The sequence below is a fragment of the Oryza glaberrima genome, chromosome 1 (genome assembly GCF_000147395.1).
Source record: "Oryza glaberrima chromosome 1, OglaRS2, whole genome shotgun sequence".
NCBI classification, from domain to species: Eukaryota; Viridiplantae; Streptophyta; class Magnoliopsida; order Poales; family Poaceae; genus Oryza; species Oryza glaberrima.
This window is the reverse complement of record NC_068326.1, coordinates 7881620-7905272: the sequence shown is the minus strand read 5'-3', so window position 1 is coordinate 7905272 and position 23653 is coordinate 7881620. Positions and strand designations below refer to the sequence as shown.

General features: G+C 42.5%; 3 protein-coding genes across 3 annotated transcripts; 2 read left to right on the top strand and 1 right to left on the bottom strand.

Moving 5' to 3' along the window:
- The first annotated feature begins 3794 nt into the window (after nt 1–3794).
- Nucleotides 3795–4614, top strand: LOC127767511 (protein SENESCENCE-ASSOCIATED GENE 21, mitochondrial-like). The gene has a single exon (XM_052292905.1). It carries the CDS (start codon nt 3914–3916, stop codon nt 4229–4231), a length of 318 nt encoding a protein of 105 aa, XP_052148865.1. The 5' UTR covers nt 3795–3913; the 3' UTR covers nt 4232–4614.
- Nucleotides 4615–6815: 2201 nt separating this feature from the next.
- On the bottom strand, nt 6816–10815 carry LOC127763064 (uncharacterized). The gene is made up of 3 exons (XM_052287681.1): nt 10361–10815; nt 10137–10242; nt 6816–7214 (listed from the first exon to the last, which is right to left on the bottom strand). The coding sequence occupies exons 1-3, from the start codon at nt 10571–10573 to the stop codon at nt 7132–7134; spliced, it is 402 nt and encodes a 133-aa protein (XP_052143641.1). The 5' UTR covers nt 10574–10815; the 3' UTR covers nt 6816–7131.
- A 3181-nt stretch (nt 10816–13996) lies between these two features.
- LOC127759948 (disease resistance protein RGA2-like) lies at nt 13997–15505 on the top strand. Its single transcript, XM_052284160.1, has one exon. The coding sequence runs from the start codon at nt 13997–13999 to the stop codon at nt 15503–15505; it is 1509 nt and encodes a 502-aa protein (XP_052140120.1).
- Nucleotides 15506–23653: the final 8148 nt, after the last annotated feature.

The window sequence follows — 23653 nt, the reverse complement described above, 5'->3', positions numbered from 1 at the left end:
TGGACATGATTGGAATGAATTATTCCAATGATGTTGCGAGCGAATAGAAGTATTATAATCAATGGACACGTTTAGTTGGACGATGTTGCAAGCAAATACATAAGAAATAGTACTGTATTAGTACAATTCATGGCCACGTTTAGTTTGGCATGCGTCGCTGCTTGGCATCTTCTCCTCCCATTTTCTGTAAGGTTTTTGAATGGCCGAAAACAACAACCACGCGAGGTATCGCGGTCGCATCGCACGCACGTCGCCGTCCCGATTTCCTGCACTAGACGCGCCGCGCGGCCGAGATTGCTGGCGATCGCCCCTAGGCCCTAGCGCGTCCCGATTTCTTTTATTTGGAACCACATTACTTTTCTATTTTAGTAAATTTATACACCTAAAATTTGTACACCTTAAATTTACACATCTAAAATTTAGAGACCAAAAATTTATAAATCAAAAGTTTATATATTCAATTCAAATTTGAATTTGAATTCAAATATTTTTTATATATAGTATTTCTATACATCTAAAGTTTATACACTTAAAGTTTATAGACCCAAAGTTTATAAGTCAAAAGTTGACATATCCGATTCAAATTTGAATTTAAATTCAAATATTAGTTTATAGACCCAAAGTTTATAAGTCAAAAATTTACATACCCGTTTCAATTTGAATTTAAATTACTATATTTTATATATAAGTATTTCTATACATAATTTTTTTCAACTTTGTGTTTTTTAATTTTCTAAATTTTATGATGTAGTAGGAAGAGAAGAATGAGAGGAGGAAGAAATAGTGTAGTGTAAGGGGTAGGGGGGTGATCGCTTGGGGCAGTCACCCGCCCATTAGCCGGCCCCGGCCCTACTTGATTCGCTTTAGCACAAGTTTTTTTTTGTTTTGTTTACGATGGCCGTCGGCGCGCGAGGGGGTGGCCGGTTGCGGCCTGTCCAGATGCAGCAGCGTCTTCGCCGGCGCGGGCGCGGCTGTCGTGTCGATTCGCGTCGCGTCGAGTCGATTCGATTTGATCGTCCGCCGTGATTTCCATTCCCTCGGCGCGTCACCACCAATTAGCGCCGTGGATTTCCTGCGGAACGCTGTACTGCTACATTCCTAAAATCCACGGCTACTTCCACTGCCGCTACATTCCTTTTAGATGCTGCGTTCATTCCTTGCCGTTGAAAAATAATCTTAGCACCTAACTAATTAAGAGTTATTTTTAAATAGATAAATTAATATGATTTTTTAAAACACTTTTTTTATATTCTTTTAAAAAAATGCATCGTTTAGTAGTTTGGGAAAAATGTGTGAAAAACGAGAAAATGGGTTGAGAACTTGAACAAGAAACACACCTTAATCTTCAGATGGACGGCTGCACAGGTTGAGGCTGGATTCAGTGAGGGAGGTAGCGGCTCTACCGAGCCCGATCGACTAATAGCTTTTTACGGCGATTGATCACTTTTACGAACGTTGATGGCATTCAGCAGTGGAGATGGCGGCGAGTGACGATGGAGCCCGAGTGGCTGCCTACCTGCCCGGAAGCTTTGCCTCCGTCGTTGGACTTTCATTAGCATAAAATTATTGCTAATTTGGATATGTTCACATTATTACCACTTTTATCCCTACCGCATCCACAAGTCTATTTTATTGTCACTTTTTACCCCACCTATTTTAGGTAAGGTTTGCCAATAATGCGTTATCAAAATTCGGTGGTTCTAAAGATTCTCTCGTAAAAACGCTACCAAAGTTTAAAAAGATATTAAACTAAACGTGTATTAAACTCTATTAAAATTTAATAAGATTGATTTAAGCAAAGTAAACCTACAAGTATTTTCTCCCGGTTATTTTACGCGGGCCGTGGCGATGGCCACAATGCATTATAAGAAGTGCTCACTTGTGTTGATATGTTTCGATATTAAAGTGTTATGGAGTGGCCAAATTGTATTCATCTGAAGTATAGTTAATGTTATCGTGATGGAGCTGTTTCGGCTAAAACACGCAAACAACAAGGGAGATAAAATTGGATTGTTATTCATGCTGCATGTCAACTCAATCTCTACGTTACATAGACTAATTAAACACCACCATCACCTATCAAATAATCAAAAACGAACAAGAGCACCAACTCAACTTGCCCCCTTCAACGCAAACACGACTCACCACCATAAACTCCCTCCGTTTCATTTTAGACCATATTTACATTAGACTAAAATTTTTAAGTGTCTATCACATCGGATATTTGGACACTAATTATAAATATTAAATATAGACTATTATTAAAACTCATCCATAATCTTAGACTAATTCACTAGACAAGTCTATTGAGCCTAATTAATCCATAATTAGCGTATGTGATGCTATAGTAAACATTATCTAATTATAGATTAATTAGGATTAAGAAAATTGTCTCGCAAATTAGTTTTCATTTATGTAATTAGTTTTGTAAGTAGTCTATATTTAATACTTTAAATTAATGTGTAAAAACAGATACTAAAGTTAAGTATCTGGATACAAACATCACCTTAGTTGCTCCTGCGTACTACCATTCTATCAACTTTTAGATACAACACAGAGGTGTTAATGCATTTATGAGGAGCAAACAGGAAACATTTTAGTAAAAAGTGCTTCGAAATTTAAAATTATAATAATGACTAGTATTTTTTGAAGTACTAAAGAAGTAATTTGAAATGCAGAGAATAAAAGAGAAATGCTAGGTGGTCTTCGTTTTTATAGTGAAGATAAAGCGATGACAAAACAATTCGTTAACACATGATTAATCTAATTTTAATTATTATAAATTTTAAAAAACTATTTAATATTTTAAACCAACTTCTACACAGTAAATTTTCACTTTGCAATATACTCTCTCCGTCCTAAAATATAAGAGATTTTGAGTATATGACGTAGTGTAATACTACGAATCTGGATATGGTATTAGGATGTGTCACATCCACCTAAAATCTCTTATATTTTAAGACGATGGAGTATCATTTAGCAGTTTAAAAAACGTGAATGTATTCATCGGTTAGCTTCCTAAAAAACCACCACTGTTAAGGCATAACCACCGTATTTCCTCCGTTTCATATTATAAGACTTTTTATCATTGCCCACATTCATATATATGTTAATGAATCTAAACATATACATCTATATGAATGTGGACAATGTTAGAAACTCTTATAACCTGAAACGGAGGTACTCCGATGTCCAGATTCGTAGTCTTAGGATAGGTCTAATCCCATCCTAGGTTGCTACATATTGGGACGGAGGGAGTAGTATATAGCAAAAGTGATTAATATAGATAGGATCCATATAAATAGATTTTAACTATACCAATCCCATCAATATATATAGACACAATGTAATAGTATTATCAGAAGAGAGAAGTAGGGATAGATAATATTTTTTTTATTTTACATATAGATAGTCCATATGTATATAGGTATCTTCTGTTATGTTTTTTATACAATAATATTAGGTGGCTAAATAAAACATTATATTATCTATGGATTACTACTTTTACACCATTGTGATGCCCTCACAGTGGACAAACCAGAGACACTCATCATCACCGGTTCACTCACGTTAGCGTGGTGGACCACGTCCACCGACCCGCAAACCGCTGCATAGCCAGACCACGACTCGACCCGTCCACCGTCTCCGCGGCGCGTCGCGTCGCCGACAGCCCGAACCCGCGGCGACGTTTCCCTCGACCCGTCACGTGCTTTCCCACGCCACGTGGCACCCCACCAAAAAAATGTCTTTTAAAAAATAAAATCGAGCCCCACCGTCTCGCCTCTTTAAATGCGCGCCCGCCTCCGCCTCCCTCCTCCCCACACAGAGCTCACAAGCCCAAGTCGCGTCGCACCGAAGCAGAGTAGAGAAGGAGAGGAGCGGAGCGCCATCAGCCGTCCGATCGAGTGATCCGATGGCTCTCGCTCTCTCCACCTCTGCTGCTGCCGCCGCCGCGGCGCGGGCGCTCGCGGCGAGGGTGACGACGACGACGAGGGGTTACGCGGCGTCGGCGGCGTCGTCGGCGATGAGGCGGGCGGCGGCGGCGGTGGAAGGGAAGGGCGCGGCGGGGATGACGCAGGCGAAGGACGGGTCGTTGTCGGCGGCGGCGAGGGAGGTGTCGTGGGTGCCCGACCCCGTGACGGGCCACTACCGGCCCTCCAACTTCGCCGGCGGCGCCGACGCCGCCGACCTCCGCGCCGCCCACCTCGCCCGCAGCTACGCCCGCGCGTGATGCGCGAGAGCTCGCCGTCGTCCGACCGACGACGACGCCATCCATCCATATATATCTGCTTCGCGTCAACTACTCATCACCTCTCGACCGCGCCGCGCAGCACGCCGCTCCGCCTCCGCGTGCACCTGAACGACGACGACGACGCATCATCGCCGTGCGGCTGATCGGCGGCGGCGGCGGCGGCGGCGGCATCCCTACCGTTTCCTTGCTGCGTGTGGGCTGGATGCTCTGCTCGTGTGCTTGTTCTTCGTGCACCTCTCATGTAACAGCGAGCAGGGCCTCACTTTACTACTGTTTTTTTTTTACTTTCACGGTTTCACCACGTACCCTAGTGTGATGGTTTTAATGGAACAAGTAATAAATCAGTTTTAGTTTCCTTTCAATTTCATGTGCTTCACGTCAAATTTGTGTTGAATCATTTTAAACATTACGGACATCACAGTGCATATATCAAACGATGCCTGAATCTGGACATTTTGCGGTGTCGATGTAACATTGCGCAATCGCCATCTTGAGCCTTGGCACGAGGAGATTTCATTTCGAGCTGCAAACTGAGAAACACTTACGCAGTGTTTGGCAAATGTCAAAGGAAAATAATTTTCCACCCCTCTTTAAATCTTAACCATTCATTCTCCCTAATCCATTTAATTCTAACCCTTCATTCATTTCCCAATCCCAATCCCACTCCTCATTTTCCATTATCCAAACACACCCTTATGGGTTTTCCGGCCAGCTATGTAAGGTGGTGGGTGGTGGTGGGCTAGATGATCTGATTTCAAAACCTCACCCATTCTAATTATTTGATATCAGTTCCTTCCGTAATTTTCGTGTTTTTTTTTATTTCGAGCTGCAAACTCGAACTCGTTTTCTTTCGGCTCAGCTGGGCTGCTGCGCGTGATCCTGACGCCACGTTGCTAGCGATCTGGACACGTGGACGGCGGAGGGCTGCAGCATGTGGGCGCATCACGGCGCGAGGTTGGCCTTAGTTAGGTCAAGCTGTCGCCGTCCGTGAACGAGCCTTATCACCTTCGTTTCGTTTTTTCCTTTTTCTCTCTTTATAGGCCATCGTCATCCGCGAGGGTGATGGGGACGGCCATCTTTTGTGTGGGTGGTCACGACGGCGACGACGGGGACAAAGCCGGGGCGTAGGTCATGAATATTAGGGCCCATTTGGTTCGCGAAATACAAAATTTTAGGTGTCATATCGGATGTTTGATCGGATATCGAAAGGGGTTTTCGAACACGAATAGAAAAACTAATTTCATAACTCGTCTGAAAACCGCGAGACGAATCTTTTGAGCCTAATTAATCCGTCATTAACACATGTGGGTTACTGTAGCATTTATGGCTAATCATAGACTAATTAGGCTCAAAAGATTCGTCTCACGATTTTCTCCTAAACTGTGCAATTAGTTTTTCTTTTAACCTATATTTTATGCTTCATACATGTGTCAAAGATTCGATGTGATATTTTTGAAACTAAACGGGGCCTAAATTTTGGGATAGGGGAGGGCTCAATTCCCTAGAGGATAGGTATGGTCAGTACGATATGATTGTGAGCAAAGAATCCAAGGACAGGTTGTTTATATATGCGCACATGATACTTGCTCTACAAAATTGATGGAGGATGGAATCGTGGAAAGTACTAGGGAATTCCGGTATTCTTTGTCGTAAGACGAACGCAAACTTTGGCTTTTGCGAGGATGACAATGCGAATTTTATTTTAGTTTCCTAAAACTTTTAATTTTTTATTTTAAAAATTTTATTTTCAAATATGAACCTTTTAACAACACCAGCCGAACTAATGTGGCGAAACAATGCTGCCATACCAAACTACCGTATCCGTGTTATTTTGTCACGTCAGTATAGTTGGCATAGCTACATTATTTTACCACATCATGTGGGAGTATGGCTAACAAGTTTAGATTTCAGAAATAAGTTTAGGATGATTTATTTTGTAAAATTAAAAAGGCTTTAAAAATAATAAAAATTCTGAGAATGCGCTACGTGTTTGGTTGTACACGAATGAACAGTACAACTTGACTTTAACACAAACAGTACAGTGTAGCGGTAGAGTCGTGATTGTATAGGTCAATTCCTGATGCCCATAAATTGCACAAAATAGTAACACCATGGATTTATTGTAGCAATTTCAAATGATGCAACAAAAAGGATATTTTTTTCCTCTGTGGAACCTAACCCACGAGACAAATCATATGTAGGCAGTTCATGTCAAGTTGGAAACCATGCCAGAGAATGAAAACCTCTTTCCAGACAGTCATAATTTAAGCAGGTCAGTATAGTGCACCCACCAAATGCAATTCCTACTGTCCATAATTACACATACAATTAAGGTTAACCAGAAATTTTAGTGATACCATGGATTTATCATAGGCATCCATCAATAATAATTTAGTACGATTTTCACAGGGATTGCTCAGCAAAAATGGCCATGTTATGGTCTAGTAGAATTTCACATGATGCAACAATGCAAAAAGTATTTTCCCTTTTTGTAACTTAATCCACATTGGCAAATCATATATAGGCAGTTCATGTAGGGTATCATTCATTGAAACCATTGCAATTTCTGCAACCCGGTGGCCAGAGAATGCATAATATAAGCAGATCAGCACAAGTTTTACCTTGTTGATGACAACCTCTGTCTGACTTTCCGGCAATCAGATTACAATAAGGCAATGTCAGGACACCACCTAGATGTATCAGACGTAAAATAGACACACAATCTAATCTCACATTTGCTGGAATATGGAAAAGATCCGCGGCTGATACATCAACAACATGCAGGCTCTCAGAATTCCAGGCTTCCAGCTTTGGTTGCAGACAACGCGGAGGAAAGAGGCATACAAGACAACAAGCGCAGGGGATATTAGCTACGCCAATCACCCAGATTTGAATAGCAAGACGGCTTTAGAATCGATGTAAAAATACACAAAGTAGTTCGTCTCGTGTGTTACGTAGGACCCTGCACCAGGCAAAAAGGCTTGGGTGAAATTGCAGGGCATAACATACAATACGCATCAAATGGAAACAAGGGCATAAATTCATTATGAAAGTTGTGAAGTAGATTATGTAACCAGCGAAATGGAGCTGTTTCAGATCAAGGATATTTTGTCCTTTTGGAATTGGTTGCATACAAGAGCATCTTAGAGAGAACAGAGAAACCAGGAGATCAGATAAAGTAGTTGAGTACAGATTTATATTTGCCAACCATTTCAGAAATCAACACACCAAAGTAGCAACATTAAATACCTGAATGCACCACAAACCTACTGAAGACGGCTTATAATACAATGACATAATAGCAATAGGAAGAATGGAAAAATAGCTCAGTTTTAAGTTAATTGTTCTACAATTTCAGCAGTTAGGTACTTAGGTTTTCCCAATCATGCTGAGAAGTCAGCTAACTCCCATGATCACATCTCCCATAAACCAACCAAAGGAATAGGATAAAAACTGAATTCAATTCCATTATAGTGTTTTTCATCTTGGTTTTTCATTACCAAGCAAGCATAATCCATAAGGCCAATGAATTCCAGAGAATAATACAAGCTTTGGAGGCTAACCCCTCGGATCATGAGCCATAGAAACTGAGACCCCACCTTTTCTTTTTCTTATAGATTAACCAACAGGAACCAAACTAATCCATAACAGAGAACATACAATGAGACCGGACTAGATACACTGGTATTTCATATCACACAAGCCTTGAGAAGTTGAGGCCATCTAGATAGTCAGCAGAGACTAAAACTATCCATGGTTTACAAAAATGGTATGTACACGCTCCACAATAGCAAACAAGATGGCAGATAAGTGTCAACTAAGGATAAAAGATAAAATACTATGAACAATTCCACCCGTCATGTCTACGGATGGCTGGATGCTAACTCTCTTCTATTTAACAACTCCAATTTACTAAGGGAAAATTTTAACCTCCTACAAGGTTTGAGAAGTGATGGAAGGTAGGATTTCTCTCATGTTACTGGAGTCAATTAGAAAGTAGAAACACTTGAAAATTTACACAGCTAGTGAAATTAAACTAGTATGTCATGTTCAAATACTCCGATGGGCATCAGTTTGAGATTTGACAACTATTATCATGTTGAGCTCAATAAGACTATCATGGGTTCATTAGTACATACTCCCTCCGTCCCATAATATAAGGGATTTTGCCCCTTCTAGTTATCCCACAATATAACGGATTTTGGTATACTACTTGTCATGTCTATCAACTCCAATTCAAATTTCTACCTACTTTAACACCCCCCCCCCCCCCCAACCCCCCAAACTACCCACCCCCAAACTACCCACTCACCCATAAGCTAACCTCATTTAATAGGGGTATTCTAGTATTTTCATGCTATCCTTAATCTTACCCAAAAAGGAATAATCCCTTGTATTATGGGATGGAGGGAGTATATACGAAAATACTAGATTAACCGAAGCAGTAACAGGATTAAAGTCCTATGTTTTCATGATACACTTAGCCCTTTCCCGGATGCGAGGAAAGCTAACAAAGGTCAATCATTCAATGGTATAGTTTCATAGTTACCTTCTTGGTCACTATATCCTTTTGTTAGAAAAAAGAAAGTTGAAGTGCTGATTCGTTAAAGTAACAGGGGGTAAAAATGAGGGAAAACATAATATGAGAAAAGGAACTAGTTTGCACAAGAGAAGCGGTTAAGATATAGTGACAACACTATTATACTGTGCCAGTTCCAACTGTTATAGATTTATGTGGATGGTACCTAAAACAAAGTGTGTATCAGACTATCAGTGTACCACATTGAACAAATGATCTTGAAAATTTCCGGTTGCCATAATTGTTTGGCATTATTTAACATACTGAATAAGCACAAGCTAGAACTAAAAAAGAATGCTGCAAGCGTCAGATGTGCAACTACAGGAAAAAGATGAACACTAGTGCTGAAGCAGAACTGAAATGGTATGATACTTGTTTCAGGACCCACTCAAGTGCAAGAGAGAAATTATAATAAATGTGCTGAAGAGTGGCAGATATGTCTGAGAATGTCAATGCACTTCTTGGATATGGTATTAAATCTTTTTTCACCTATCCTAAATCCAAGTTCACAATTTGGCCGAGCTAATTGCATCAGAGATCTTTAAACTGTCTACAATGGGATATGCAGTGTAAACCTTCCAGATGATATGTTACCATGTGACATGGCACTTCACTTTTTTGGTGACATGGCATGTCGAGTGAGTTTGTTTACATAACATGGCATACTGTGTTTGTATTGTGGATATAAGCCTGATCGGTATGGCAAAGTGAAGCACACGTTATTGATTAATAACTAAATAAACAAAGGAACCAGGTGCAATTTACTCTTAGTTTATACACAGGAAAAGTAGAACATTAATTCGAAATCTGTGAGCTGAAAAAATACAGTAAGTTGACTACTGGCATTGCTAAGTTGGATACTTGGATTCAATCAATACCACCATTGTTTTTATCTGTTGACATTTGACAAACAGGCTGAGTCAAGCTTTGAGAACTACTTATATTGTTTTAAAAAATAAAATAAAATTTGAGCCCTCTAAGGCAGGAATCACACTACTCTACAGTCTACACACTACTGTTGCATGCCCTAAGTGCTAGGCTTGCCTTAAGGATATAGAATTTGGTCCAAAACACAAGGAGGAAGATTTCACGAGGGTTGTTTCTCTGTCATTATCGACCAAACACACATCGACTTCTATATCATTCAGTAGCCTACAAGCTCTAGAGCACATGGAATTGTGCCGCGTATACCCCAATCAACACGAGAGGACAAGACATAAATCACCAGATGATGTCGTACCAAAGAAATTTCCAGCAAGAAGAGGGGGAGGCGAGAGAGAGAGAGAGAGAGAGAGAGAGGAGTACCGAAGTTGCGGCCGACGATGCAGTGCCAGGTAGGGCCGTGGTTCTTGTCGAACTCCTTCTTGATGTACTCCGCGATGTCCTTCTCCATGGTGTGCTTCTCGAACGCCTAGCAAACAAAAAAAACACAAAAACCAATTCAAATCGCAACCCCGCAAAACCGAGCAATCCGAATCAGGAACAAAGGGAATCGAGAGGAGGGAGGGGAAGGGGGATCGAGTGGTTACGACGCGGGCGATGTCGAAGGCCTCCTGGCGCATCTCCTCCTTCATGTCGGCGCTCTTGAGCTGGATCTTGTGCCCCGCGGCGGCGGCGGCGGCGGCGGCGGCGCCAGGCGGCGGGGAGCCCGCGGCGGCCGGCTTGCGGTCGACGTCGGAGGAGGCCCTCAGCGCCGCGCCTCCGCCGCCCCCGGCCACGCGCCTGGTGGCCTCGTCGGACATTGCGGGCGAATCTCTCGTGATGCTTGTTGGGGGTAGCGGGGGGGTGGTGGTGGTGGTGGTGGTGGTCGGGATGCTTGTTTGGGGTGAAGTGGAGAAATTCTCCTCCGATCCCCTCTCTCCTCTTTTTCTGAAAAGGGTAGGGATTGTGGTGGTCGGGGAGACGAGACCGTGGGCGTGCGCGTTCCAGCGGAGTGGCGAGCCAATTCCTCCGCTTCCCGTTCCAGTGCTCGAAAATGGCAGTGTGGGCAGTGCTACCGTCGTCGAGGAAAAAAAATGGATATTTGGACACGCTCAAAACACGATTTCGTTGAAATACTATTCTTAAAATGTGATTCGATAAAATACCAACATAAAGCGTGTGCCTACTGTCACTTTGATGTTTTCGCCGTTTTATTCATTTCCAGATAGATTTTTGCTCCTCCACCTGATGATGAGACGAAATTGCCCCTTCGGTCGGATGTTGAGGAGGAGGAATCCTCCCGCCAGCTACGAGAGGCCACTAGATGGACGCACAAATGGCGGCCGCGGTACATCCACTGCCGCATCAGCAATAGCAGAAGACGGTCAACCTGGTCCGCACCTTCACCAAGCTACTCCGCCGCAGGTGGCGCCGGATGTGGCGAAGGATTCGACAAACTCCACCTCTCTGGCCTCATTCCCACCGCTTCCTCACCATCCTCCGCCACACCGTGGAGTCGATCCGGTCATTCTTGTGGTCAAGCTAACTCCAACTTGTTGCCAACGACGCCCGGTTTGCTGACGTCCTCGAACCCTATTGAACGCCTAACGGAGTTAGTCATGCACTAAAAGATCTTGCATCATAGTCTTACTCTTACATTATGAGTTTATGACCAATGCATGCCCCATGACTCTACACTCTATTCTAGCTTTCTAAGTCTCTAACTAGTAGCTTTTGGATCATAAGATTGAAAAAAACAGAGGAATAGAAAAAATATAGGATTCTGACAGGAATACAAGTGTAAAACATATGATTGCAAAACACAGAAAAAACATAGAAATGATCGTTTAGAAAAACAGAAGAATTGGATAGGAGAGATAGGTTCAGAAAATTTTCAAGAGATCGGAGCTCTTGCTAAGTTTCCTCCAAAATCTACATGCAATGAGTTATTCCATAGGAATTTTATAGGATTTGTAAAGCTTAAATCCTTTAAATCATAGGGTCAAATAATAATTTTTTTATAAAATTTGAATAATATAAAATTTTAATATAAATCCTTTTGATTCCAAGGGCCCTTACTTCGTTCCAGGTTCTCCATTCCTCTGCGATCGTAGAGTAGTTGGGTTCTTTACGTCCATTTTGTATCAATCAGGTGTTTAGGATTATCATCCATGTCAACTGTCAAGTACTTCATGCTTGACTTGTACATCTGCTTTCAAGACGATAGTCACCATTCCAAGAAGTCGTCATCCCAAGCTAGGGGAACCATGCCCCATCCACAAGAGTGTCATTATACTTCTTGTCTACGTGAAGTATTCTGTAGAAAAACTCAAGGTCGTTTTCTTAAGATTAATGTTGGGTGAATTCTCGAATCATACTGGACTAGCTTGGATTAAAACCATATTAATTTGCATAAAAAATTTCAAACAAGAGTACCCCATGATGTTTCATTTGCTATCAAATTTAGTTATGCCAAAAACGGACAAGGTTTTTTTTTATGCTACTTAATATTAGTAGGGAAAAAAATTTTCTTTGCATTGGCCAATAACATAATTAGCATGGAATTGGTGAGCTGTACTAGCGAATCCCAAAAATGCAGCAGTGAACAATTAGTTATCGTCAAAACATGCCTACTTCTAGCAAACTTTGTGATACTACTATTTTTTAATGGACGACGTTGTTAACTTATTCAAAACATTTACTCTCTCTGTTTCACAATGTAAGTCATTCTAGCATTTCCCACATTCATATTGATGTTAATGAATTAGATTCATTACCATCAATACGAATGATGTTAATGAATTAGATTCATTAACATCAATATGAATGTGAGAAATGCTAGAATAATTTATTAACATCAATATGAATGTGGGAAATGCTAAAATGACTTACATTGTGAAACGGAGGAAGTACATAAGTATCATTTATGAGTTGTTTTATCACTAAAAATATTTTAAGCATGTTTTATATCTTATGCATTTGCATAAAATTTTTGAATAAGACGAATGACCAAACACATGTTAAAAATCAACGGCATCATCTAGAGGGAGTATTTATTTTCTCCACTATTTTTTTTCTAGGCCAGCCTGCAAAACCTGCATTGCGATGGCAACTTGCAAAACCAGGCCAGCGTCCTTTCTGTCCTTGCAATTAGCAAAATGTAACAATGCTTGAATGGAGTTTCCTTCGCTTGATTTATTCGAATACCTAGCTTCCACTGAAGTACTGAACAGTCAAATTAATCACATGCCGGTCAGCATACGTATTTCCAGACTTTAACAGAACACCACAAACATGCTCGTCTTACGGTCAAACTCTTCGTGGTTACGCCTGCGAAAGAGGGCTGCATCTGCATGGTTAAATATACGAAAGAAACTCGGTGTGACGTTTCGAAAGAAACCATAAACTATGCTCTACGGTATTCTTCACCTTTTTTCTTTTCAAATTCTTTTAAAATGCATCTCATATATAAATCGTACCACTCGTAACTCGTAAGTGCTCACTGAGAGCACGTTTTTTCTTGAACTCCAAACTATAATTTCCTCCTTTTTTGGTAGTATAATTTTCAAACTATTTGAAAAGAATTATATAAAAGTTACTTTAAAAAATCAAATAAATCTAATTTTCTGGTTTGTAATAGTTAATACTTAAATTAATTAATCGTACGTCTCAAAATGATTTAAATTATATGTTTAAATTTAATTTTTAGAATTTGAGTTTTTTTTAGCGAATATGTGTTAATGAGTTTTCTCGTTTGTGTGCTGCTGAGAATCTCATCCCTCAGCAAAAACTAGGCCCTCGCGGGCGCAAGGAAGCTCGCGGGTTGGCTACCTTTAGGTCCTGTTTGGGGGAGCTTGTCCCAGCTGCAGCTTTACCCAAAAGCTGTTTCTGCTAGAAGTTGCCCTAAACAGTCCACAACTTCTGAGAATCTGTAGTTACAGATTCTGAAAAATGAACTAGGAAGCCAGAAGCCAGAGATTTTCCAGATTCTCAGAAGCTAGCTATTAAACAGTTGTTTCTTAAAATTTAAAGCTCCCCCAAATGGACCCTTAGTCAAGACCGAGTCCTCAGGTCTCCTGGTGTTTACTTATAAATTTGTTTTCTTTGTACAGTTTTCTCTTGTACTCCTACTATTCAATGAAATTGACGCTGGTCGATTCGTTTAGAAGAACAAAAATCTCCTCCCTCCAACCTTAACAAATCACAGCCGAGAGACGAAGTTGCAGAGGACGCACGCAGCAGCAATGGACGCTCTGCTCGCGGCGGTGGCCAGCGACCTCGTCGGCCGGCTCATCTCCTTCCTCATCAGCAAGTGGCAGGAGCATCGCGCCGGCGACGACGACGGCGCAAGCAGGCTGCAGCGAGCGCTGCTGCGAGCGCGCGTCGTCATGGAGGAGGCCGATGGGAGGCAGGTCACTAGCCCGGCCATGCTGCGGCAGCTCAGGCAGCTGAGGTGGGAGATGTGCCGCGCCGCGTACGCGCTCGACGCGCTGAGGATGCGGAACGCCGCGGCGGCGGCGGCGAGCCGCCGTCGTCGTCGCCGGTGCCAGCCGCTGCTGCTCAGCTTGGGCGGCGACGGCGACGCCACGGTCATGGAGAGCCTGGAGGCCGCGCTGGGCGGCGCCAAGGAGCTCGTCGTGCTCCTGGCCGGCTGCCCTCGCCTGAGCCGGCAGCCGTACAGCGCCTACCTGTTCATGGAGCGGTGCATGTTTGGGCGGCAGATGGAGAAGGAGCAGATCGTCGACTTCTTGCTGCGCCCGGCGTGCTCGTCGGCCGGTGACCCGAATCCCGGCGTCCTCCCCGTCGTCGGTGGTCCGGAGGTCGGGAAGCGGACGCTGGTCGAACACGTCTGCATCGACGAGCGGGTTAGGCAGTACTTCGCCAAGATCCACCGTCTCAGCAGCGATGATCTGATGGCGGCCGGCGACGACGACGAGCACCGGAGATTCGGCATCGATCCTAGCGCAAGGTCCCTTGTCGTGGTCGACGTCGTCGGCGACGTGGAAGAGGAGCCATGGAGGAGGTTGTGCTCGTCCGTTCGCCGGGAGAACGGGGACGGCAAGGTGGTCATCATCTGCAGGACGGCGGAGCACGCGGCGCGCCTGGGCACGGCGCCGCGGCCGGTCACACTGGACAACCTGCGCCGGCCTGAGCTATGGTACATGTTCCGCGTCCTCGCGTTCGGCGGCGCCGACCCGGAGGATCGGCCGGAGCTGGTCGTCATCGCCGCGGAGCTCTTCGAGGGCGTCAAGCACTTCGCGATGATCGCCGCCGTGAACGCGCACGCGCGGGCGCTGCGCGCTGACATGACCGCGCGTTCGTGGCGCCGGATCGCGCGGGCGGCCATCGACGCCCACGGCGGCCGCGGCGAGCACGGCCCGGTCAGGGACGAGGACGACTCGTACTACTTGTACAGGCCGTCCATGGACGGTCCGCACTGCCTGTTCTACGACAGGCGCAAGCTGACGACGTGGACGCCGGCGGCGAGCACGACACCGACGGTGACGATGCAGGACCTGCTCACCGGCCGCGTGGTGCCCGGCGTGGACACGCCGCGCTTCGACGTGCTGGTGTGGCGATCCCCCATACCACCGTACTGCAGCTACGTAGCAACGTGCGACATAGGAAGAACTCATCAGGAGTCCGTGGTGGATTCTGGCGGCAGGAAGCGATTCGAGAAGAGAAGGCCGAGTGCCAATTTGGAGCATGACGAGTGGCTCGATAAGAAGAGGCCCATGTATAATGGGTCTTAGTTAGCTAGTGTTTGCCTGTCTGGGAATCCTATCTTACTATAAAATTATAATCTACTAATTCTAAAACTCAACATGTAAACATGCCACCTCATCATTCACCAGCAATAATTATATACAATACTTATGCAAGCATGCAACATCATATATAATTCATTGAATTCTATAAATCAACATCCAATCATCTTCCTTCATATTATTTTTCACAATATTTTTAACATGTATATCCATAATTTTTATAATCCTTACTATATATTTATCCATATAATCAAAATACGAGATATCATATTTCATCTATAATCAAATACAGAGCGTACTAAATATATTTTTCTATGAACATAGTTTGACAAATCATTTTTATTTGTTGTTAATAACTAATATAATTATTATTTTTTAGCTTGATTATTAAAAAATATTAAAAGTTATTTAAAAATTTTCATAGTAAAACGCAGGAATCACCTAGTTAATTAACATCTGTGTTACTGTGTACAAATATTAGAGGGATCACAGGATGTTCCTGCTGCTTGGCACAAATTAGTTTACTAATCTCTACTTCCGTGTAATTATCGCTCACTAGCCACTACGTACGATTGCTCCTACACTAAATACTAGTTCATGCGCATGAGGACATCTCATCAGAGAAATCGTAGCTGCTAGTGCTCCACGTTCATAATATCCATTCTTCTTGCTTCAATTTCTTATTTTTTAGACTCGGCAAATTCCAGCACCACGTACTCACTCCATAAAAAAAAATAGTACTAGGATGTTGACATAGTCTAGTACAATGAATCTAAAAATAGAGTATGTTTAAATTTATTATACTATGATATGTCATATTCTAGTACTATATTGTCTTTTTTTTTAGACGGAGAGAGTAGAGAGTAAGGAATAGTGAAACGTTATGTCATCGGAGTTGCTTTTTTCTTTGTTTATTCAGATTCCAGTAGAAAGTAGAAACACAAGGGACGTGATCTAATTACTTAAATGTTGGTGGCTTTTGTTTTTTTATCATCACAAACCAACTGATTCACTCATATATATACCCTCGCATGCTCACTCTTACAAATACACATCCTACCCTTACTAGTAATAGTGCACGTGTAACACATGTTGTGATCTATGAATCAAAAGGAACATATTGCACGGCGAATGCCATATGTGTCCATACTATGATCTTTCAAATTATCCATAGATGCTACCCTAACAAAATAATCTTGTTATTCTTCGTCAGCGATACCCAAAAGTGTCAATAACAAGCTCTTTTGTACCAATTATCAACTTCAGAAGACTAGTAACTTTTTTCCCCTTCCAAGCCATTATTCAAACCATGTGTGCATTTTGGTGCCATCCGAAATGTCTTATATGCTGAGTGGATTGGATTTGAGAATGAACCTACATATTTGACAAACTTATGCTCCTATCTTTTGACTTATAACTTATAAGACGATGCTAAAATTTGAATTTTAGAATAATATTTTTGGCGTTGATTTTAATGGTTTTTTAATCCTAGTTCATTTTTCAGTATTAACATTTAAATCGTTAAAGATATGCATACAAAAGTTTTACTCATAAATTAAACTTTTTCTGATAAATCATACGGATTATATCGGCATATGGACAAGCGACAAAGGCTGTGTTTAGTTCACACCAAAATTGGAAGTTTGGTTGAAATTGGAATGATGTGACGAAAAAATTGAAAGTTTATGTGTATAGGAAAGTTTCGATGTGATGGAAAAGTTGAAAGTTTAAAGAAAAACTTTGGAACTAAACACGGCGAAAGCTATTAAAAATCTATACAAGAAAACACGGAGTACATTACTAATTCCCATTGCGTCCGCGAGCGCTAATGGGAGAATAAAGACTAGAGAGAGAGTTGTACACGTGCAATGCCTGTTCTATGACAGGCGAAAGCACAGGAGTAGTAATTAAACGTACTCTAATAAAATGATCAAACGGCATGGATGTTCAGCTTGGCGAGGCGGCGCGCGGCGAGCACGGCGTCCCTGCGCTCCCTGCGCTGGGCGACCTCCAGTTGGTGGGCCGCGTCGCAGGCCGGCGAGCAGAGCACCGAGCGGCGCATGTGTTTGGGCACCTCGCCGCCGCAGTGTACGCACGCGGTCGGTGAGCTCCTCCTCAGCACGGGCAGCAGCAGCAGCACAGCCACCACCTCGCCGTCGTCGCCCTCCTCCTCCTCGACAGCCACGGGGTCGCCCAGGACGCTCTCCATGTAAGGGAACCACGGCTCGTCGCCGGTGCAGCGGACGCAGTGGCGGCCGTCGTGGCTTCGGACGATGCGGAGGACACAGTCGGCGGCGCAGGTGTGGTGGTGGTGGCAGAGCGCGGTGGAGAAGGCTATGAAGCAGTACATGCAGTAGGCGTCCCTGGGGTGCTCCTCGGCGAAGTCGTTGGCGGTGATGAGACCGATGACGAAGTCGGTGATGGGCAGGTCGGGGCGGCGAGGGTAGTGCGCGGGGATGACGGGCTTGCCGGTGGCGGCGTCGACACCGGCGATGGGGATGACGATGTGGGAGCCGAGCGGGACGAAGTGGTGGTCGTCGCAGCAGTGGGAGCAGAAGGCGTGGACGCACCTGACGCAGTAGTGGTCTCGCCGGCACGTCTGCGACAGGTCCTCCAACTGTAGCTTGTGCTTCGCCATGGTGACGACCCCTGGATGGAGAGGCGGAGGCTGCCACTGCCACATCTCGATCTTTTTCGGTTGCACTTGCACTAATTGCTTGCGGATTGCCATAGTTCGACGCACGTACGCTTGTCTTCTGGTGACGGGTGGACAGGTGGTATATATATGTCCACACGAGACGTACAACCGCGCCGATTCAGATTCCGATTCCGAACTCGATCGGGCCGGCCGGTCGCCTACTCGCCTCCCAATCGGATTCCGATTTCCTTTTCATTTTTTACGTGTCCCCTAACATTTTTTTATTACTAAAAAAAATGACTGTGTGTTGCGGGTGAAGTTTATTTTAATCTTATTATTGTTATATGGCTTAGTTAATACGAAATTCAATGTGAGAGTTCGCTTGGATATATATATTTTTAGAAAATCATGAGGTGCAGTTAGTAGTCCGATCATCTAAGTTAGCATGCGAGTTTTTTTAAACAGATTTCTTATATGATTCCTTCTGTATTATCAAAAGTGAATGATCTTAAAACCGACTTAAATACGGATATGTATTTCCAAAAGCAAACAAACTTAAAAACCGACTCATACACAGATGACGTACCAAAATAACAGCAAAAACATTTTCAATTTTTATAATACTACAAAAGATGCCCGTGCGTTGCAACGGGTAAAGACTTTTTATAGTGATATATTAATAGCTAAGTAATAAATTGAAATATTGGGAATACTATACACTATAATTGAAAAAGTTAATAAAAATCTTAACATTGGGATCACTATAGATTATAATTAAAAAAGTTAATGAAAATATTTCCTGGGTTTTCGGCCGAAAGCATTCCTTCTTTTTCAGCCCTAGGCTAGTCCGCTCCTCCCTCCATTTATAGATAGCTGACTGGGCCGCCTGGCACGTCACGACCCAAGCCCGGCCGTGCCTGGGACAAGGCTAGTCAGGCCGGCACGGCCCGACCGACACGGCGGGCCATGCCGTGCCAGTCCACGAGTGGCATACACGGCCCATGCACGGTGTTGATGCGAAAAACACACACTGGCCTGAAAGATTTGCTTAACTTCCGTGCAGGTCCAAAACCTTGCTTTTAGGTTCGTGAGCGTGCTAGTTGATTTGATCCTGCAATCAACAAGAAAGAAAGACAAGAAAAACCGCGGTTAAATCCATAAACGATAGCCAATCGGCTAGCTGTCGATGACATATCATTTATCTTTGAGCCGATGTCATATTGAGATCGATCAGCAGTCATAAGTAAATAAGATAAGACTAAATCTACTCGATCGGTTGTAGATATTAACGATATATAATCCTTCTGTTGATGTATATTTAAACCAAGTGATTGGGATAGATCGGTCGCCATGCCGAGACAATATAAATCACTTAGATTGAAGTATACATTAACACAAAGATTATAAACGTCTATAGCATAGCCGATCAGATAGATCTAGCATGTATCGGCTAATACTCCGATACCACTCTATATTAGGATATTAAAACAAATAGAATATATATCAAACAAGAAGCCTAATATATTTTAATGCAATAAGATCTTAATATAAAGGGCGGATTTAGCATATCAATCAAGCATATAGGACGTAAAGTAGCTAAATCAGGTAAGATCAGCTGAAACCCCGATGCTATCTCTCTCGATGATCATAAAGCAAGCCAGATGTTACAATTATAGATATTACTTAATAGATCGAACTCAACCGATGCAGCATCAAGCATAAAGATAAGTATAAGATCTAGGCAAGATGATAAAAACCTATAAGAGATGATAAATACATGATATAATCTAGATTAATAGTAAAACATAACACTATCGGTCACTTCCTAACGATAAGAACCAGCCGATAACAAGTTATATAGTGCAACTAACAAAGATTACAATGTGTATATGATAACTCGACGAATTACTTAAACAAGATTAGAGTGTCATAAAGATGGAAGCACTAATCCCGATAACGCAAGCTGCCATGACAAGCTTACCTCTAGTTGAAGATCGAATCGATGCAGCTTAACCCGAAAGCAAGAACTCGTCGAAATAGAACAAAAATAAAAAGGGTGGCGATGCGCCGAGATTGTATTGAACTGTTGTTAATTGATTACATGGGTTCGGATTCTATTTATACCCGAAATACAAAATATGTCCTTGCCGGACACGACCCCTATCTCTAACAAACTCTAAGATATCATAAGTCTTTGCGGCAGACTTTTGCCTAAACTTATCTCTAAGGAAATTACACGAGACATCCTAATTAATAGATACAATTGCCTATCTGAGAGCTTTATCTCTATCGTGGCAATCCTCATGAAGCATATTGATCGATTATAGAAACAGCTCTGAAACCATCGTCATCGGAATCGGCTGCATCACCTCTATCGGCTGTCCTCTGTCCGATCCATATCAGCCGATGCAGACTCCAACTGATGCCTTCGCAGCCGATGCATACTCTATTCTTCGAATCCATCTCTTTGCCGAATCCGCCTCGATCCCAACATCGAACCTGGTTCATATCTTACCAAATTTGGTCGTTAACACACGGCCCAATACTACTCGGGCCGTGCCGGCCCGGCCCGAAGGCACGATGGCCCATCGTGCTTCTCCACATAAAAAGTCTATTTTTCATCCCTCAACTCTGTGGCTGTGTTCAAATGGCTGGAAAATAAGTCTATTTTGTATTCCTCTTTTCTTTGGGTTGCCTTATATGGTTATATAAGTCTATTTTGCGTCCCTATATTTTTTTATTTGATCGGGCCATGCCGGGCCGACCCATCGTGTCGAGCATGTAGCCCAGGCATGGCCCGGCTGTCGGGCCAGGCCAGCACGGGCATGACCCCAGTCGGGCCGTGCCGTGCTTAGGCCGGGCTGTGGGCCTCGGGCTATATGGCCATCTATACCTCTATTTGGTCTGCTTCTCTTCGACCCTACCATCTTCAACTTTCCAAATATGACTATCATCTTCAACCTCCCGAAGATAATCTTGTGCCCGTGCCCATACGTTTGCCGGAGCAAATATCCCCATCAAATCCAGCCTAATCTTTCTCGGTTAGCCAAAATTGGTCGAGGGTTTTTGATCGATATCCCCTCGATGTACTCTTTCCGTTTTCCCCAAAATCAGAGCATAAAACTCGAGATAAAAATGACCGGGGAAGATCGCCGTCATCATTAGCAACTGTAAAGCAGAGATTAAATCTGGCAATTAAAGCCGAATCGAAGGGAAAATCATGGAGAAAATGATGAGAGAGGAGTGGGGAATCGGTTTTTCAATCAAATTGGAGGAGAAATCACACGATCGATATGGTGGCGGCACGGCGCTAGGGTTCACCTTGGAAGGCATGTGGCGAACAGATGGGATTATAAACCGGATGAGAAAAACAAAAAGCGCATGGGAGAAAAAACTGGCGACAAAAAAGATTGACGAAAAAAACTAAATGCGCCCAAGAGGCGTGCAGTGAACAGATCGGATTAATAAAACGGGACAAAAAAAACACTAAAGCTTTAGCATGTGCGCATAAAAAACTCTTTTGCGTGCAAAGAACAACAAAAAATTTTTTTACCTTTTTTGAGTCGGACTTTTTTTTTCATTTTTTTACAGAAGACGGGAATTTCTTGTTTTTAAGTAGAGATATAGATTAAAACCAAAACATAAAATTAAAACCGCTTCAAACACGAATGACGTTCCATAATTCTGACAAAAACATCTGAGTAGAGACTAGAGATTGGCCCGCGTGCGTTGTCTGTGTAAGTCGTGCAACGCCCCCGCCGATGCTCACAAAGTCATGTCCCACGCTCATTAGCGTTGATGTTAATGATAGTGCATATCATTATTTGTTTATAATATAATAAATAAATAAATTATGCGCCTAGCACCCATACAAAATCATCTATTTTTAATATGGTTTTACTTAAAATTTGTTAAATAGCTATCTCATTGTTTTAAGACTTTGAAAGACCAAAATTTATTTTCCCTAAGGTTCTAATTTATAATTTTTAAAATTTACGTCAGTTGCTACCCCTTACATCTTTGTCACCTCTCCTTTAATTGCTTGCTCCATCTATCACTTTTTCTATTCATTCTCTTTATAACTTTTAAAAATTAGAGCTAATAGTTTTTAGAGTTTATTGTCTCGTTAGATTTCATTTTTATGATTTTTAGAAGTTCCCTCAAACGCTGACATGTCCCGTGCTCATTAGCGTCAATGTTAAATATAGTGCACATCATTAATTTTTTTACAATATAATAAATAAATGATACAGTAAAAAAGTTTTTGCAAATGAGTTCATAATTCTTGTATCTCTCTCTATCCCTTGCCCTCCCTCCCCACGCTGTCAGCCGATTAATCCCTCACCACGCCATTGGTTAGGCATCACCACCCACGCTGTCAGTCCTCTAACCTTGTTTCGAGAGGAGTTTTGGTGATTAATGACAACGGTTGTTGGAACTAATCTTTGCTGTGAGTTTGTCCAGGCATCAAGCAATAAGGTTGATGGCTCATATGTGAGGATCAACTGATAGGATTGTGGATGGATGACAAGAAAGATGATACCTCACACATTAGGAATCAAAGAGAGTCAAATGTTGATATATAATGAGAATGCTTGGTGAGATCCCATCATGAATTGGTGGACATGTTTGTCACGCCCCGATTTTCTATTGCAATTAATTAAGATAATTAATGAGGGAATTAAAATCTCTTTTAAAAATCATGGCTACAGATATTTTTGTAATATTATTTTCCATGCCCTATAGTACTCTCTGAAATTTCTCATGAATTTCCAGAGCTCGAGAAGTAATTTTAATAAAACAAACTTCATTTAATTAATTAAATAAAAAGAAAACAAACTAAAATTCTCCTTCCTTGTCTTGGGCTGTTTCCGGCCCAAGTCTGCCTTTCCTCCCTCAGCTCACTCGCTCATCCTTATCCCTTCTCTCACAGGCCGAGCCCCTCTCCTCTCCCTCCGACAGCCCATGCCTCCTTGGCCCATTCGGCCCCCTGTCCCTCAAAGTCCACACCACCTCCTTCCTCTCTCCCTAACGCCGAAAGGTGGGACCGTGGGCCCGAGGGGCGCTGATATGCGATCAGCCGCGCGCCTCTGCGCGCGCGGTTAGTCGCCCCCCTCTAGTCTCCCTCATATGTACTATATACATCATATGTATATACTATATATACACACGTGTGTATATATAGTATATACATACGTGTATATGTGTGTGTGTGTATATATATATATGTTATGAATATATTTTAATGCATAAAAAATATATACACATATACAAAGTTTATATAGGACGTATACAAAATTTGTATACGATGTATACAAACTTTATATACATACATACTAAAAAAAACTAGAAAATACATCACGTATACAAAGTTTGTATATGCGTATACAAACTTTCTATACGTACTAATACAAACTTTGCATTCATACATCTTAAAAAAAACCAGAACAGAAGAGAAACTGGAAAAAAAAAGGGAAAAAAACAAACCAAAAAAA

Excerpts from the sequence above, each read along its gene's own strand:
- LOC127767511 (XM_052292905.1), top strand. The coding sequence starts at position 3,914 with ATGGCTCTCGCTCTCTCCACCTCTGCTGCTGCCGCCGCCGCGGCGCGG.
- LOC127763064 (XM_052287681.1), bottom strand. The coding sequence starts at position 10,573 with ATGTCCGACGAGGCCACCAGGCGCGTGGCCGGGGGCGGCGGAGGCGCG. Across the intron at positions 10,243-10,360 it reads CCTTCGACATCGCCCGCGTC|GCGTTCGAGAAGCACACCAT; the intron begins GTAACCACTCGA and ends TTTGTTTGCTAG. Across the intron at positions 7,215-10,136 it reads CATCGTCGGCCGCAACTTCG|GGTCCTACGTAACACACGAG; the intron begins GTACTCCTCTCT and ends TGCCTGGTGCAG.
- LOC127759948 (XM_052284160.1), top strand. The coding sequence starts at position 13,997 with ATGGACGCTCTGCTCGCGGCGGTGGCCAGCGACCTCGTCGGCCGGCTC.